Genomic DNA, 15,849 nt, shown 5'->3' on the forward strand with positions numbered 1-15,849 from the left:
TTAAAGTCTTAATGTCTTTGATCTTCCAGACTCAGATCTGTCACCATAAAGCTCAGACGAATGGGGGTAATAAACGAATGACCTTTAACACTGACGGCAGAATGGTCTCCTTTGTGGAATGATGGCCTCTGAGTGTGTCCATACATTTGAAACATCATAAAACTGAGTATTTGTTGAAAGGAATTTATGAACACCCACCCGGATGAACCCTTTTATGATGCAAACATGTCTATGTCACATTTTATTTCCTTTTTTGTAAGTCTAATTTACTATCACAAAAAGAATACAAGCAGAGTAACTTCCCCATAACATAATAAAGCATAGCAAGGTCTCCATGCCCTGGTGTGACGGTTAACTTCACACGTCAACTTGACTGGATGGGTTCCCTCTGGAACTCAGCCAATGACTCAGGTCTTAGGACCTGTCAGCCTCCGTAAGTGCATGAGGCAATTGCTTATATATATCTCTATCTGTCATCTATCATCTATCTATTGATCTATCATCTATCTACCTATCAATCATCTATCTATCTATCTATCTATCTATCTATCTATCTATCTATCTATCAATCATCTATCTATCTATCTATCTACCTATCTATCATCTATCTATCCATCTATTGATCATCTATCATCTTATCATCTATCTATCTATCTATCTATCTATCATCTATCTATCTATTTATCTATCTAGCCATCTATCTATCTACCTATCTACTGACATGCCCTATATACCTATGTAAATTTATATCTTATTGGTTCTTTTCTCTGGAGAGCCTTGACTAATAAATATACTAGCTAATAAACCTGTACTGATATTAATGACAGTAATAATAGCACAGCTTTTATGAATACAATGAATTCTGTTCAAACAAAATCTTATACAAATACTGAAGTCCCTGTCATTTTTAACAGTTAATCTAATTTCAAAGATGATCAGTTTTGGTATATACAAGTACATTATAACCTTATTTTCCTTGTATAATTCTGAATCATAAAATTAAAATTATGTAGAGGTGATTTATGGGACTTTTGGTATGCTGTGAGTCAGATTTGGGGGACTGGAGAAGGCGTTATTTGAACGGGCCCGGAATACTCGGTTGCATGAGTTAACAAGAACACTTTACAAAGAAAAAAGATCAAGCCATTGTGAGCAATATGTCATATTAATATTTTATATTGCATACCTGTAGGTGTGAGAAAAATAATACAAACACACAGAGAAGCATTGCTTCCAAAGTAGGAAAAAGTGTTTAACTCTTTCTGACCTGCTTCTCATAAATGCAGAGCAGAGCAGATCTCCATGTTATAAAAATAGGTTTTCAAAGCGGTCAGACCACAATGCCTCCGCTGAGCAATGCAACTAGAGGTTCTGTTTTTCCTAAGTTTGTTCAGAGGACTGTAGTCTTTGTAAGCTTGCCATTTCCACTGTTCTCAACGTAAGTAGAACCTGTATACGTAAGGGTCAAATATTTATTTATAAAATCCAGAGTTCTTTTTAGTTAACATATAAATATTATACACACACCAGCACACACACACACACACACACAAATATACATTAAATATTTTCCCCAGTGAAATACGCACCCTATCATTGCCTGAACTCATTAATTTACTGCAGAATCCACGATGAAATGAGTCTTGTGTTATTTAAGGGGATCTCTGAGACCCTGAAGTAACTGCCTACTGATGATGAGGAGGATACTAACACATGCGAACATGTATACAGTGCGATGATTTTCGCCCAGTGGCCACAAGGAGTTTTAAAACAAGCAATACCGACTCCTTAGTCAGGGCACTGACCTCTTTTCCCTTAGATTGTCAAATAAAAACAGGACAACAGCCGACACGATCGCAGTCCAATGTGAATGAATTAAATTATATCTATTTTCTGTCAGATTGGCAATGTTTCTGATGGGCCACGGGATTTTAGTTCTTCGTGTATGTGTGCCATGAGATGGAAAAGGTTGAACATCGCAGCTCTCGTGTTTACTATATATTGTCCTCTGTTCTAAGCGCTGTCAGAAATTAACCAGTTTAGTCCTCACAATCCAATGGGACAGGAACTGGTACGATTCCTATTTTACGAGCGAGCGAACTGAACCCCCGAGCGCACATTCCCCACGCGTGTAAGGTACATCTAAACAGCTGTTTTGCCTTAATTCGTGATATGAAAAAACGGGCGCTCCCCCCCATACCTGAGTTATATCGTGATATAAACTCTGGAGCATCACCGAGCACTTGGAAGTGAAGATTGTGTCACACGGAACATGCTCATGGCACGTCCTAAGGACACCAGGTGACGGAAGCGCGTCCTCCCACAGCCGCCGTCCAGGAGAGACAGAGCGTGGAGGACCAGGGACTCTACCCCAGGAGCCCGCTGCCCAGGGCGCCCGGCCCTGCCTCTCGGACCCAGTCCTGCCTCAGGCTGAGCCCCGCAGCCCGGCCGCCACCAACCTCCCTCCAGGACTGAGTCAGGGCACGAGGTCACCACTCCGGTCACCAAGCCAGAGGCCTTTCCTCCTCCCCCTCCTTCCCACACGCTCTTCACCAGAGACTTCTTGTTCTAAGGTGCCCTCAGAGGAGTCCGGGGGGTGGGTGGTGGAGGGTGCCTTCTTTACTGGCCCCTCCCGGCCTCCCAAATGGGGAGCTGCTATGGTGCCAGGGCCACAGCCTCTCCCTCTATGCAGGTCACGGGGAACGGTGGCCTGAGCCTGCTGCTGAGCCAGGAACTCTACAAAGAAACCACATCAGCCCATCCGACCACAATAATGTGACCACAATAATGTGACCACAATATGTGACCGCAATATGTGACCGCAATATGTGACCGCAATATGTGACCACAATATGTGACAACAATATCCGACCACAATGTGACCACAATATGTGACCACAATATCCGACCGCAATATGTGACCGCAATATCCGACCGCAATATGTGACCGCAATATGTGACCGCAATATGTGACCACAATATGTGACCGCAATATCCGACCACAATATGTGACCGCAATATCCGACCGCAATATCCGACCGCAATATGTGACCACAATATGTGACCACAATATGTGACCACAATATCCGACCACAATATCCGACCACAATATGTGACCACAATATGTGACCACAATATCCGACCACAATATCCGACCACAATATGTGACCACAATATCCGACCACAATATCCGACCACAATATGTGACCACAATATCCGACCACAATATGTGACCACAATATCCGACCGCAATATGTGACCACAATATGTGGACCACAATATGTGACCGCAACATGTGACCATAATATGTGACCACAATATGTGAGCACAATATCCGACCACAATAATGTGACCACAATATGTGACCACAATATCCGACCGCTATATGTGACCACAATATCCGACCACAATATGTGACCACAATATCCGACCGCAATATGTGACCACAATATGTGGACCACAATATGTGACCGCAACATGTGACCATAATATGTGACCACAATATGTGACCACAATATCCGACCACAATATCCGACCACAATATGTGACCACAATATGTGACCACAATATGTGACCACAATATCCGACCACAATATCCGACCACAATATGTGACCGCAATATGTGACCGCAATATGTGACCGCAATATGTGACCGAGGGTGAGTGAAGTGGCCCGAGCCCTCGGCGTCCTGTCCGCTGCCTGCAGGACAGTCCCCAGGCATCACCTCTCACCGCCCACAGCCCCGGGCTGGCTCCCCTCCCGCCCGGCCTCGCTCTAGCTCTCTCACCTGAGCCCTCGGGGCCCAGCCGGCACACCTGGGGGGCGGCGCCCTTTCCCTCCCTGCCGAGGCCCAGCCTCTGCTCGGGTCTGGAAAGACCGGGCGGCCGGTGCCCAGGGCACACTCACTCCCTCTCTGGCTCCAGCACCTCCCGAGCGACCGCTCAGCGGGGCTCTTACCGTGTGGCTTCCGCTGAGACCTGGCTCCCACCCGACAACGTCCTGACGTGGGTCTGCTCCTCCACCGGCAGCCGGTCACCGTCCTGGCACCGCCACTGGGTCAGGGAAGGCGGCCGCTGACAGGGAGCCCCGCTGACATGAAGGTGAGTCCCGCTGATGGTGAGCCCCGCTGATGGTGAGCCCCGCTGACAGGGGAGCCCCGCTGACGGTGACAGGGAGCCCCACTGATGGGGGAGCCCCGCTAACATGACGGGGGAGCCCCGGTGACACTGAGCCCCGCCTGTGGCTCCGCCTGGCACTTGCCTTAGAGCCCTGCTCCCTCCGAGGCCTGGTGGCTCTGCCTGCCCTGGTGCTTGTCAGAACACAGACTAAATCCACAGACAGCCACACGCAGATGGTGGCAGCCATCGGTCTAGCCCAGTGGTTCTCAACCTGTGGGCCGCGACCCCTTTGGCGGTCGAACGACCCTTTCACAGGGGTCGCTTAAGACCATCCTGCATATCAGATATTTACATGACGATTCATCACAGTAGCAACATTACAGTTATGAAGTAGCAACGGAAATAATTGTATGGTTGGGTCACAACATGAGGAACTGTATTAAAGGGCCAGAAGGTTGAGAACCATCAGGCCCACAGGTGGAGGTGAGGTGCCATAGGACACGCATGTCAAACTCGTGGCCCCCCGGCCCGCATGCGGCCACAGTGAATATTTTTGTGGCCCGGCCAATATAATGATATTTAAGAAACGTTTTAATAAAAATTTTGTAACTTAATTTTTACAATATCCTGTTATACATAATTATTGATAACGAACGACAATGTTCGCTGACTGATGACTATAATCGTGTGGCATTCATGTCCCTTACGCGCCTTAAGCGCAGGCACACCATTTCTCCCCACTGACACCAGCAGCGAATATTCTAGCAGCCGATGGCCACGTCGTTAGTCTTGGACTGACTTGTTTGGTGTGCGCAACAGGAAATACTTCGCTTTCAGAGAACAAGAAAAATAGGTTTATTTGTATTACGCTTATTAATTTGTGCAGTTATTCCGTGTCTGGTAAGTTAATGCTCAAGAAGAGATATTAATTTTTATTAAAATGTTCTATTATTTTATGTTAACGATGACTCATTTATTTCAGCCTTTTGTATTCAGCATGTCTCTACGGAAATAAACCTACGTTCCTATGAAAATTGAAGCTTGTGTTTTTTGCGGCCACATCAACGTAAACCCTGCTTATTTGGCCTGTGTTAGCCCCTGAGTTTGACTTGTTTGCCACACAACCTCAAACTCCCAAGCTTTGGGGAACATGAAACATCCCGGTCCGAGGAGCCCTTTTGGAGTCACTTATTGGAGGAGACGCTCTTGGACTTAGAGGTTGGCGGGAACAGGAAAAGCTTTCTAGTTGACGGAGACAAAAAATACCAAAACCCTTGAGCGCAGCCACCCCTTGCTCTTAGGGAAAGCAATTGCCTCCAAGCTCCGCACAGAGGTTGTGCACCATGAACAGCCTGCCCTCAGCAGGGGGCCTGGGAGTGGGGCGAGCTGCATGCCTATGGCCTCCTTTGGTGTCCCCACTCTGAAAGCATCCGCAGAGCAGCTGACATCATCCCCAGGCGACAGTGATGGGGTGTCTATAACGGAGGGATATCGGGTGCCAGCAGCCTCCACCCACAGCCCACTGTGAGCTCCTCTGTGAGCAGGTTAGAAAGGGGGTGTCTGCGGAGCCTCAGCAGCCTGACCCCCCGCAGAGAACCATTTCAATCCAACTGAACCTTATTTGCTGGCTTCGCTGAGGGACAGGGACTGCAGGCTCACTAGTCCTCTAACCAGCCATCACCTCATTCCCGCAGAAATCACTGTCCCAGTGACCCCCGATGCAGAGATCAGGGCTCCCCTGGGGCGGGAGCAGTGCAGCCCCCAGAAAAGACAGGGGAACCCTCTCCAGAGTGTCAGGGGCCTGCTCCCTGAGTTGGGGGGGCTGGAGAGGGGTACCCCCACGCGCTGTGAGTGGGCCCTGGGACGCCCTCCCTGGGTCAGTCCCACAGGCAGGCGCAGGGCACCGCTGCCCTCCAGGGGTCACACTGGGTTATAAATCCCTCCCGCGCAGCCCTGAGCCGTGGATCTGAGCATTTATTCGCGTCCTTCCTCCTTGGGATTCTCGTGGAGTAAGTGAGGGAGGAATCGGACACGGAAACCGTGCCCTGCTGCTCCCGCTCAGTCTACATTTATTCATGGTCTGCCCCCCCCCCCCTTCAGCCCTTCCTCTTGCTGCTTCGCTGCATAATTAAGGTCAGAGTTAATGAAGTGGCGGAGTCCAGTTCAGGGAGTCCCCAGGCGCCGTCTATTCGATCAGATCCGGGCCCTGAATGTCAGCCACGGGGGCGTCCCGGCCCAGCCCCCAGGCCACTCACCTGCACCACCAGGTCATTCCTGAGCTCCTTCCCCGCGAAAATCACGCGCAGCTGGTCGGCTGGAACCCCCTGTCGCTTAGCAACCTCCTCCTTGAGCTGGAAGATGCTGGTGGCAGAATCCACCTCCACTGGGAAACCGTGGCTGGAGTTGAACCTCACGAACACTGGCCGAGAAAGTGGGGAGAGAGAGAGTGAGATCCCTCGGGCCCTGGCACGACACAGCCCGTTTCCGACCAGGTGCCCGCCCCGCCCGCCGGGAGTGGCAGCCTGTTCCTTCGCTCACAGCCTCGGGTTGCGGGTGACAGTGGGAGAAACGTGTTGTGTCAGTGACACAAACGACCCTGCTGCTCCCCGACGTCGTCCCGGGAAAGAGCCGAGGCAGAGCGCCCGTGGCTGGAGCTGTGCGAGCCCGTGGGGTGATCAGCGAGGGCCCGGCAGCTGCCAGGTCGCCCCTCCCTCCAGGGCGCCTCTCCATACACTCAACCCCCTGAGCACTCAGCCAGCCCCGGTCCCGGTGGGTGCTGAGACTTTCCGCTAAAGGAGGTCTGACAAAACCACCTTCACCGCAGGCTCATCGACATCGACGGCCTGAGGCTCCTCTGCCGTCTCGGCGACCTCATCACAAAGCGAAGCTCGCGGGGGCCTGCTCGCAGCGATGGAGGAAGTGTGGCCGCTGGGCGCCGGCTGGAGAGCCGCTGGGCTGAGAGCCCCGGGCGCAGCGGGCCCAGCCCCAGGCTCGCTCTCCTCGCCGAGGTCCGCGTCTGCCCTTCTTTCCAAACCAGTGACCCGCTCCCCCCGCTGGAACTTCTCCCCCTGCCCTGGGGCCCTCTGCACGCCTCCTCCCCCTGGCCTCACGCCATCTGTCCTGTCCACTCCTGTCATGGCTCTCGTGGAACCTTCCAGGTGTTGGCAGTGGCCCCCCCGCTGCTGACGCCTCACACCATTCTGCTAAGGAGGCCCTCCCAGTGCTCCCTGTTCTTAAAGGCTCACGCTGCTCACGGGGAGAAGACTCCAGCCCTCTCCTCTGCACACGCCTGTCCCCAGCGTTGCTCCGCCAGGCCCCACATGTGCTCTGCGGAGCTACATGTTCCCAGACAACACACGCAGACAACGACCCGCCCATCGCCGGCCTGGCTCACGCCGCGCCCTCCGTCACCGGGGCCGGACCCATTCAGCTCCAAGGTGACCTCCTTCCAACCCCCTCACCGTCAGCCCTGGAGGCTGAGCGCCCGCGTCAGAGCCAGTGACAGCCCTGCAGCCCCGCCGCCTCCTCTGATGCAGCCGCACGGAGCGTCCCTACCCGCTGCGGCGCCAGAGGGACCGACAGTCCTTTCTACGCAGAGGTGGGGCTGTGGCAACAATCGGGCGTGCCCAGGTCCGCGTTGCGAGTGGAGCTCACGGGAACAGGCCCGCACTGGGCCAGGTGCCCGCCCTCCCGGTGGCAGCCGTGCGCAGCGCTGACAGCCCGGCGCGTGGTTTCCGGTGCAGCTCTGGGAACGAGCACCGTGAACACCACGGCTCCCTCCGCCACCAGGAGGGCATTACAGGGTCACCCCCTGGGGTCACACTGCAGATTCGGAACCACGGCCCAACGGTAAGCGGCGCCGCACGCACGATTCCACCTCGCCAGGTGGTTACAAGGGTCCGGTCACTCTCAGCTGCTACCACGTTAAGAATCCGTTAGTTATGTCACACAGCTCAGTGCTTGACTGTGCTGTCAGATATTATCCTTTTCGAATGTCTGACATAATCTTAATTCCTGACGGTCCCTAAGTCCTTTCTGGTCGGAAGCCCAGTTCAGACCCCACACCCGGCATCGCGGTGCAGAGCAGAGAGCAGGACTCTGCCGGGGTGACCACCAGCCGCCACTGGTCAGCTCCCTGAGGACGCAGCGCCGGTGCCCGCGCCTCAGACAAAGGGCCCAGAACACGAACAGAGAGGGAAGTTCTGGTGGGGAGGACATGCCAGGAGCAGCACATTTTCAAAGCACAAAGCACGCGGCACGCGGCCAGGCGCACCGGCGGCAAAACCCGTCTTTCCAGCTGGAAGGAGCGAAAGGCCGAATCTGAGAAAAACTGCCCCCGAGAAGCGCGAGGGGCGTCTCAGAGGGACAGGAGCCAGAGAGGGAACGTCTCCCTCTGTCGACCGTGTCTGGCTGACGGCGGAACCAGAGGTGCAGAACACACGCCGCGTCTCCTGGCAGATGACAAGGTCTGCTCGAGGATGGGGGGTGACCCCACCGCGCAAGGGGGTGGCACCGAGCCCTGCTCCCCAAGGGCGCCGTGTGGGCAGATGAGCGAGAAGAACATCACAGGAGGCAAGGACTTCAGTGAGGAGATCAAGGTCAGCGTCCACAGTGAGGCGTCGCTCTGAAGATGTGCACCTAGATACGCCGCTGTGGGAAGGGCACTGCAGCTCCGAGGTGAGTCTGAACCGCTGCGCCACCCAGGGTGGCCGGAGGAGACCTAAGGTCGTGACTAAAGGCAATGTGCTCTTCCAGATGGGATCCCAGAAGCGAAAGAGGACATTTTGCACAAACAGAGGAAATCTGAGAAAAGTTTGGATTTTAGTTAATAAAAATTGTCAACACTGATATTAATTATAAAAATCTAGTACAATAATATGTCAAAATAAGGAGCCTGGGTATGGAGTATAATGAGAACTCCCTGTACTATCTTCGTAATTTTTCTCTAAAGCTAATACTACTCTAAATAGAAGTTTATTTTTAAAAAGTCTGGACTGATTCAGATCTGCTGTCCAAAGAACAGATTTTTCAGTTCAAATCCAACTAAAATAATTGTCTCGTAAAACAAAAGAAACAACTGTCATCAGAAAAAAAAAAAAAGAGAGACAGAATCCAGGCTTTCCAAAAATTACATTCATAATGTTCAGGATACAATCACAAAATCACCCAATATTTGAAAGAACCACAAAAATAATAAAGCATATTTTCAGGAGAAAAGAAAATCAACTGAGACAAACCTTGAGGTACCTCTGAGTCTGGAAGTAGTGGCCAGTATTACTATCCTCAGTGAAGTAAAACAACGTATTCGTGTGACGAATGGAAGGACAGGACAGACAAGCAGAACAATGGAAATCACACAGAAGAACCAAATGGAATCTGCAGAAATAGAACTACATTACCTGGAATGGAAATTTATTGGGTAATGACAAAATGGAGATAAGAGAGAAAATATTAATGAAGAGTAGAAAGGAAGAAGATGAAAAATGTGAACAGACCTCAGGGACCTAGTAGGTGATATCAAATTGTCTAACATACATGTAATCTTAGTAACAAAAAAAAAGAGAAGAGAAAATGAGGCAGAAAAATTATTTGAAGAAATAATGCCTTGAATTTAGAAATGTCTAATGAAATAAACTTACATATTCAAGATGCTCAACAAACACCAAGCAAGATAAACATGAATAAGACCATGTCAAGGCACATCATAGTCAAATTATCAAAAACCAAAGACAAGGAGCAAGTTGTAAAAGCAAGAGAAAAAGGACCCCCTACATACAGGCTTAAAATAAATGTGATTGATGGTTAATGTCTCGTCAGAAACAAAGGAACCAGAGTAGAAGTACAACACCTTTAAATTCTTCAAATTAAAAACAAAAACACTGCCAACACAAAATTCTATATCCAGTAAAAACATCTTTCAGGAATGAAGGCAAGATAAAGAGATTTTAAGAAACAACTGAAAGAAAACTAAGAGAGTTCATCACAAGCAGACTCTTCTACAAGAAATGCTAAAGGAAACTTCACACTGAAGGAAAATGATATCAAAGGAGTATCTACCGGATTTTGAAAAATTTATCTTTATTGTTGAAAGTGTTACCGGTGCTCCCTTTTTCCCCTCATTGACCCCCTCCACTCCACACCCACCCCTAACCCACTGGATTTTACACTGCGCTCTCTCTCTCTCTCTCTCTCTCTCTCTCTCTCTCTCTGGCCTTCAGCCCCCACTCTTTTTTTTTCTTTGACTAATTCTTTTATTTTCTTCTTTAATTCTTTAGCAGAAGCCACGTTATGGGAGGTGGAGAATGGGAGGTAAGTTTATTCTCTGTAAAATAGGAGATAAGAGCACCTGCCTCATAAATTTGTTGTGAGAATTAAATGAATTAACATACGAGAAGTATTTAGAAAAGTACCTGGAACATGATACGTTCCAACAGTTTTTAGCTCTTACCTAGGCCCAATATGTGGCTCAGACACGGTGGCTACTATGTCAGGTGCACACTCTGACTGTCTGGTTGGCGGGGGTGGCGGTGTTTGGGGAGAAACGGGAGTTTCTGCTAAAGGGATGAGGACTTCTTCTTGGGGTGATGGAATCTTCTACAATTGATGGTGGTGATGGTTGCACGACGCTGCGAATAGACTGAAAGTCACTGAATCTCACACTTTAGCTGGTGAATTTTACAGTCTGTGAGTACAGTTCGGTAGAGCTCCTCCCCCCACACCTTTCCCAAAGTCCCTGTGTATCCATGACTTCCTAAAGGACGCGGCAGGAAGACAGTCACCAGGTCCTGTTGGAACAAGCACACGGGTGAGTGCGCGTTCGTTTGCTTTAAGTGGCTTTCTTTCCTGTTTCCACCCATCATGGAAGCCTGCGACTACGAGAAGAAATGTACAAACTGTGTATATGTCACCTTTTGCATTTAGGTGTCTGTTTTCATAATGTGGTAAACTTTTGTTTTGAAATATCACACAGTTGGCGTACCTAGAACTGCTGGATGGACCCAGAATAGTGCTAATGGAGGAAAAAAAAGGAGGCCTATATTTCAGCTCTTAATCTAGAAAATCGAATTTGCTCAAACTACTCACCCTGTTCTCATTTCCATATTCTCTGAAGTACAAAAAAGATGTAGACCAAACTGCTGGTGACACTGAAATTCATGTATTCATACCTTCAACAAATATTTCCTGAAAAGTGACCGTGGCTGGGCAGTGCCAGAGACGTTAAACAGAACCCTGCGCCACAACCCGACCTGTTTTATTCCATTTGTTCCGCGTGCCACGGACTGAATGCTCTGAGAACAGGGCAGAGGGAGTGGCTAGCGCTGGAGGAGGTAACAGCTCTTCAGAGACAGGGAGAAATTCATGGCGGAGCTAGGAAAACCAGTGCAGAGTGTCCGGAGGGAGCGGTTTTTAAACGGCTCCCGAAGGGAGTCATGGTTTACAGTCCCTCCTGCAGGAGGAGCAAGCTGCTCATTCGTCACCGGCTGCCAGTGCGGTCGGACGGGCGTGTGCAGCAGGGAGCAGACAAGCGAGGGGCGAGGCATCTCATAGCCGTGGATCTGCACACGTGCCCTCTGCGTCTGGCCTCTCCCTCTCAGCACCAGGGTCTCCAGGTTCCTCCAGTGGGAGCACGTGTCGGACCCCATTCCTCTTTATGGTCAAATGACCCTTCAGTGTGTGCATGTAACGCATGTGTCTGTTTGTGGTTGGATGGGCATTTGGGTGCTTCTACTTGCCGGCTGTTCCGGGCAACGCTGCGGTGAACGTTCGCGTACGAGTTTCCACGCGCATGTGCCCATTTTTCTTGGGAATATTCCAGCAGGATCATGTGGCAACACGACGTTGGACTTCTTGAGACACTGTGAAAACTTCACTGATCATCAATATCATGCAAAAGTGATAGTTTCACACAATACTGCGAAGGCAGGGTTCTGTCAAGCTAGGAATGTCAGGTTAATGCATTTGCGTTCCCATGATGCACACTCATATTTTACATTGGCGTCTAAGTCCGTCCTGCCGTATTTGGACCGAGGTTGCCACTTGCTGATGACAGCTCCCGGTGCTACGGTAATGCCAACCACCTCCCTCTCCGATGCGCTATGAAACCTCAAGGGCGAGGTCTTGTGGTCATAAATCTCAATGATTTCTCAGCTAAATTTCCTTGATTATTTTCTGCGAGAGGCCCAATGTATGAAATTCGTCCAGGGGGCTCGGCCCTCACAGCAGCCACGGTGGCTTGCCTCAGCTCTCGTAGCCCCGGCTTCATCCAGAACGTCATCCGGAAGGACATCTGGTCTAATTAGCATATTATGCTTTTATTATTATAGATGTTTTAAACTAGTTCCAATATAAAACCTCATACTTCCTCTTGCTTTAATGGACATAACTGACATATACCACCGAATTAGTTTGAGGTGTACAACATAGAACATATGTTACATACGTATTTAATGTGAAATGATGACCAAAGTTTGCTTTGCTAACATCCATCGCTACAGGGAGTTTAAGATACACTCTCTTAGCAGCTTTCAGATACACACTCCAGTATCGTCACCTGCAGGCACCACCCGGTACATCACAGCCCGGACTCATTCCTCTTACAACTGGAAGTCTGTGCCCCTGACCACCTTAACTTCCCCCTTTAGCCATAAATCTTGGCTCCTGTTGGGAAAACATGGCTTAAAGAATGATCACACTCTGAAAAGTTGAACGAAAAAGGACAAGTCACTGAAGACAACCTTGTGGGCACAACTCTGAAAGCACAGAGCTTTGGGGTCGCCCGCGCGCAGGGATCTTCGCCGGCAATAAAATGACGTAGTTTGCTGAGAACTGCAAAACGCACCCATTCACTAAATGAGATAAAAATTCCGATACTTACGTTCATGTTAAGAAAATCCAAACAGGAGACTTCCCTGACTCAGAAGAAGCCAGGTATTACTGTTTAGCTTGATCGTGTGGGTTTGGCAAAGGCTTTTCAAGTTGCACAAGGTAAAAAAAAATCATGTAATTCGTGGTTTTACTAGTACGTGTTTTTTTGTTTGTTTGTTTTTAATAAAAAGAGAGGAGGGGAAAAAATGGAGGATAGGAAGAAGGAAGGGTAGAAAGAGAGGAAATATTTCAAGAAAGCTTTCAAAACAAAAAAGCCAACTTTGGAAAACGGCCTGCAAGGTAAACGGGTCGCTAGTGACGGGAGAAAAGCGGGGGCTGCTGGCCCCGTGAGGCTCTGTCCCTGCGTGGGCTGCGGGGGACGGGACCAGGGCGGTAACAGCGCATCTCCTGTGAACGCACCCCCAGCACCTGAGGGAAGAGACGCCTGCTGCATACCACGTGCTTTCCCAGCCTCTCCGCCTCATCGCATCGGCAGGCCTGAGACACTTACTCATCCAGGGCTCTTATCAATCCCCAGGTACCCTGGGATCTGAAAGCAGGGAGGGAAAGAGATTGGCCTTTTCTCCACATAAAGAAATGATCGCTCACATCAGAAGTAAGAGCACAGATACACAGCACTTCATAGGGGAAGGCTGTGCTCAAGCTGCAATGGACCTGCTGCCGTTCCGTGTTTGGCGTAAGTAATCTCAGTAACAACGGTGACCAAAGAAATGGATCAGGACATCCAGTCAGAGGGAGAGGGTCAACAAATGCCCGCTGTGTTCAAGGACATCAAGCTGCAAAACCATTTTTCTGGAGGTGTTATTTAGGTAAGGAAGGCATTTCTTTAAAATTTCAAGATAGGCCTGGTGGCGGGGCGCAGTGGTTGAGCATGGACCTATGAACCAGGAGGTCACGGTTCAATTCCCGGTCAGGGCACAGGCCCGGGTTGCAGGCTCGATCCCCAGTGGTGAGTGTGCAGGAGGCAGCCGATCAATGATTCTCTCTCATCATTGATGTTTCATCTCTCTTTTCCTCTCCCTCCTCTCTGAAATCAATAAAAAATTATATTTAAAAAATTTCAAGATAGAAGAAATGCTAATGTTATACTTATTACCTAGATGATGTTAAGTGCTGAAGGCAGGGTACACATGGAAATTGACTTCACCTGCACATACTGATATGGAAATTTTGTCACCATACAGAGTTTTATACGAAAATTTACTCCTGGCTAAATTCTTTGATAAGTTTTGTGTGTCCTTGAAAATCCGCTAAAATTGAGTTATGATGATGATATTTAAGAATTTAACAAAGTTATCACAAGAACATCACACTCGCGTTTTTTTTCTTTTCACTCTCTCTTCCTATCCGCAACCCCTGGCTATATGGTGACTAATATATCTTAATGTATTTCTGTGTATCAATATTTTTATTATGTTATTTCTTAAGATGACAACTCCAAATAATAACTAGTGCTGAAAGAAAATACAAGGACCACCAATATTTTTCTTTTCTTGACATACTCGCAGATATATATTTTTATGTTTAGAACAAAAGTTAATAAAGAAACAGGCCCGGCTTATTATTTCTAGATTGATTGCAGAAATAGCTGCTACCATTTTTGATGATGTGGAAGTGTATACGTGTACTTGATGAGGCAACGGCTGTGGCGAATTACTTCCAGAAAGTAACGCTTCTCGTTGTTTTTCTCTTCTCTCCTTTCCACGCGTTACGGAGCGCAGGTGCCTGGCCTGTGTGGGAGGCGGGGGCGAGCATAGAGTGCTCACCTGTGCCTGGGGTCACGTCATTCTTAATTTCCAGTGAAAGGTGACAAGTCACTTGCTGCATCTGCTTCTACTGCAGAATAAGAGAAATACCGCTATTCTCTTTGGTTTGCGCCAGTTTTTCCTTTTTAACACGACCCTTTTATTGAAAGATTCGGTGAGTTTGCCTAATTTCTCGCTGTTCAGTAAGGTCACAAGAACCATCTGTGTGTACTGCATACGAGGGTTGTAATATAGATAACTCTGTGTTAAAACAAGCAGCAAATACACTAACCGCTACTGTTATCACCAGCTTCTAGAAGAATCCTAGCAAATTCATAAGCAAATCTGATAAATAAAAAATATACTGAGCCCAACTACTCTTGAGTGATTGCTATGATTCCATTATTCCATGTATTACTATTGTAAATCTCTGTTTAAAGGCCCACTTCTCGGGGACGTCCTCTGGACTCTCCTCGGCACACCTGACGCTTCCTCCGTCTTTCTTGTTCTCCAGGCGCTTAGCGTCCCAGACAAACTTCCTCCTGGAGACCAGAATCTGCGTCTGTTTTGTTCGTTACTTTATCCCCCGTCGCGGGCACAGACTACGGCTCGTAAATACAGGCTGGGTGACACTGTGACACATGTCTGACATGCGGCAGGCGCTCACCACACGTGACTCCCTCCCCACGCCTGCCCCTCTCTCGTCTTCTCCGAACAAGGACCGTCAGCAAGGGATAGTTCATGCTCCAAACTTAGGAATCCTCATCAATTTATTCATTTCCCTTACACTTCTTACCCTTAAGCCCCTGGCTCTATCTCCAACACACAGCGAGGACTGTTCTGCTCTCTCTGTCTCTGTCGCCATGACCTCTTCCTCCTTCTCACGTGGCCCTCCCGGCCGCCGGTGGATCTCTCGCCAAAGGAACAGTCACGTCACTTCCCACTCACACCGTCCCGATGGGCTGCTGCTCGCCACACTGTGACGCCATGGCCCGCCAGGAGGGGCGGCCGCGTGTCCCAGGCTCGCCGGCCCATGCGGGTAAGGCCACCGTGGAAATGGTTCAAAGACGCCTTTTCCACACAATGTACTTCTCTTCAGG

At 49.2% G+C, this 15,849-nt stretch overlaps 1 protein-coding gene across 4 annotated transcripts in view; it reads right to left on the minus strand.

Moving 5' to 3' along the window:
• Positions 1-15,849, minus strand: part of PRKN (parkin RBR E3 ubiquitin protein ligase) — a 534,115-nt gene that overhangs the window by 377,729 nt on the left and 140,537 nt on the right. For 3 of the 4 annotated variants that reach the window (XM_081094588.1, XM_081094591.1, XM_081094590.1), the window contains exon 2: positions 6,374-6,537. The exons of the other annotated variant lie outside the window; for it this stretch is intronic. In XM_081094588.1, the coding sequence (XP_080950714.1) occupies positions 6,374-6,537 (164 nt within the window). The remainder of the gene's footprint in view (positions 1-6,373; positions 6,538-15,849) is intronic. 4 annotated transcript variants of the gene reach the window in all.

Source organism: Myotis nattereri (assembly GCF_964212035.1).
Source record: "Myotis nattereri genome assembly, chromosome: 6".
Taxonomy (NCBI): Eukaryota; Metazoa; Chordata; class Mammalia; order Chiroptera; family Vespertilionidae; genus Myotis; species Myotis nattereri.